Genomic DNA, 2,023 nt, shown 5'->3' on the forward strand with positions numbered 1-2,023 from the left:
GAAATGGTGAGCTGGCTGCCGTGGGTGTTCTGTTCGGTGGTCGTCCCGCTGCTGCGCCCACAGCTTTGAGGTGGGGGTGGGGGTGGGGGGTCTTAGGATAGAGAGCAGGTAGAGGGAGGAGCCGGGAGCAGAAGGGGGGTCCTGCCAACGCCCCCCCCCGCCCCGCCCCCGCCGTGTGCCGGGCTGCATCCGTTGCGCCTCCTCGAGGCCTTGCCGGCAGCTTCTGAGAGAGGGCTCCCCTCCCCCGCCACCCCCCACCTCCAGCCAAGTAGACGCTCTGACCTCCCCCCTCAGCCCACGCTGCGGGCCGTATGACACGGCCCTTGCTGGGTAGTGGAACGCCGGCCAGAGGCCTCGGGGACCGGGGCGGCCTCGTCCTGAGAGCGCTGGGTGCGGGGCGGGGCGCACGGTCACGGGAGCCCTCTCGGCCCCGCAGTCCTACACCACATATGGCCTGGAGCTGACGCGCGTCACTGTGGTGGACACAGACATGCGGGTGGTCTACGACACCTTTGTCAAGCCGGACAATGAGATCGTCGACTACAACACCAGGTGTGGCCGCGCCCCCCCCAGCCCCCCCCCCCCCCAGGAGCGGGCACCCGCCTCCCTCCCTGGCTACCTTCAGGCTCCCTGCTCCGCCCACGCCAGGTTTTCAGGGGTCACTGAGGCTGACCTTGTGGACACGAGCATCTCGCTCCGGGATGTCCAGGCCGTCCTGCTGAGCATGTTCAGCGCTGACACCGTCCTCATCGGACACAGCCTGGAGAGCGACCTGCTGGCCTTGAAGGTACTGCCCGCTCCCGGGGCTCCTGGGAATGGGAGCTGTGGGGGCGGGTCTGAGCCCCAGGCACCTTCCTACCCTGGCCCTCCCGGGGCCCTGGACCTGTGGTCTCTGCCCGCCTGCCCGCCCGCCTGCAGGTCATTCACAGCACCGTGGTGGACACGTCCGTGCTCTTCCCGCACCGCCTGGGCCTCCCCTACAAGCGCTCCCTGCGGAACCTCATGGCTGACTACCTCAGACGGATCATCCAGGACAACGGTGAGCGGCCGGCGGGGGGCGGGGGGGGGTGGCGGCGGCCGGGCCCGGGGGCGCACCCACTCTGACGCGTCCATCCGCCCCGCAGTGGACGGGCACAGCTCCAGCGAGGACGCCAGCGCCTGCATGCACCTGGTGATCTGGAAGATCCGAGAAGACGCCAAGACCAAGCGGTGACCGCCGCCTGCCCGCCTCTCCCGCAGCCCCGGCCCGGCCTCTACCCCAGGCCTCTTCCAAAACAGTGCAATAAATCTCGAGAGCTAACCCTGTCCACGTCGCCGAGACATGGAAACAGAGAGAGCGGGACGAGCCGGCGGCACAAGAGCCCTAAGCCGAGACCACCTGGAGCCCTGACCGCCCCCCCCCACCCCCTGACCTGGCCCCCTTGCGCCGCCCCCGCCTCTCCCCCCCACCCCCCTAACTCTGTCCTCTGGAGACTGCTGCTCATTCCCAGACGGGACCGGGACAGACCCCACCCGGCACCCAGAGGGCCCTGCGGAGTCCCTGGCAGCCAGGCCTCCCGCCCCTGCCCCTTCTGCCGGGCAGGCTTTTCACGGGTGTGTTTGAGACAGGGGTTGTCTTTTTTTATTTTGTATTGTTATTTTTATTATTTGTAATTTAAACCTGGCGATTCGCACAGTTGTCTTTCCCCGCCGGAAAAGGAAGACCCTGGTGCTGCCTTCCCCGTTGGGGGCGGGGGAGCGGGGGGGGGGGGAGAAGTCGGGGGGCCGGAAGCCGGCACCTTGGCAGCCGCCAGGACGGAGAGTCCAGTCTGGCCCGGGCCGAGCGGGTGGAAACTGGCCTCCCCAGACCCACCTGGACTCCGTGACCTCTGGGAACGAAGCCAGCCCCCCCACCCCTGCCACCCCCCAGGGCCTCGCCTTCGGGACCCCTCCAGGGCCCACCAGCCTCTGGACCCTGTCTTCCTGCTGGAGCCCCGCCCTCCCCCTCCAGGGGCTGTCTGTAAAGGCCTGCAGCCCCCCTAGG

The 2,023-nt window shown here is 68.6% G+C and overlaps 1 protein-coding gene across 1 annotated transcript; it reads left to right on the plus strand.

Annotated features, from left to right (window-relative positions):
- Positions 1–334: 334 nt before the first annotated feature.
- On the plus strand, positions 335–1,384 carry LOC121024193 (RNA exonuclease 1 homolog; the record flags this gene model as incomplete). Its single annotated transcript, XM_040466470.1, has 4 exons — positions 335–552; positions 649–787; positions 919–1,039; positions 1,125–1,384. Coding segments are annotated over 4 exons (567 nt in total), but the record flags the coding sequence as incomplete, so codon positions are not given.
- Between the last annotated feature and the right edge of the window lie 639 nt (positions 1,385–2,023).

The sequence above is a fragment of the Herpailurus yagouaroundi genome, unplaced genomic scaffold, assembly GCF_014898765.1.
Source record: "Herpailurus yagouaroundi ecotype Mexico unplaced genomic scaffold, PumYag 60932, whole genome shotgun sequence".
Classification (NCBI taxonomy): domain Eukaryota; kingdom Metazoa; phylum Chordata; class Mammalia; order Carnivora; family Felidae; genus Herpailurus; species Herpailurus yagouaroundi.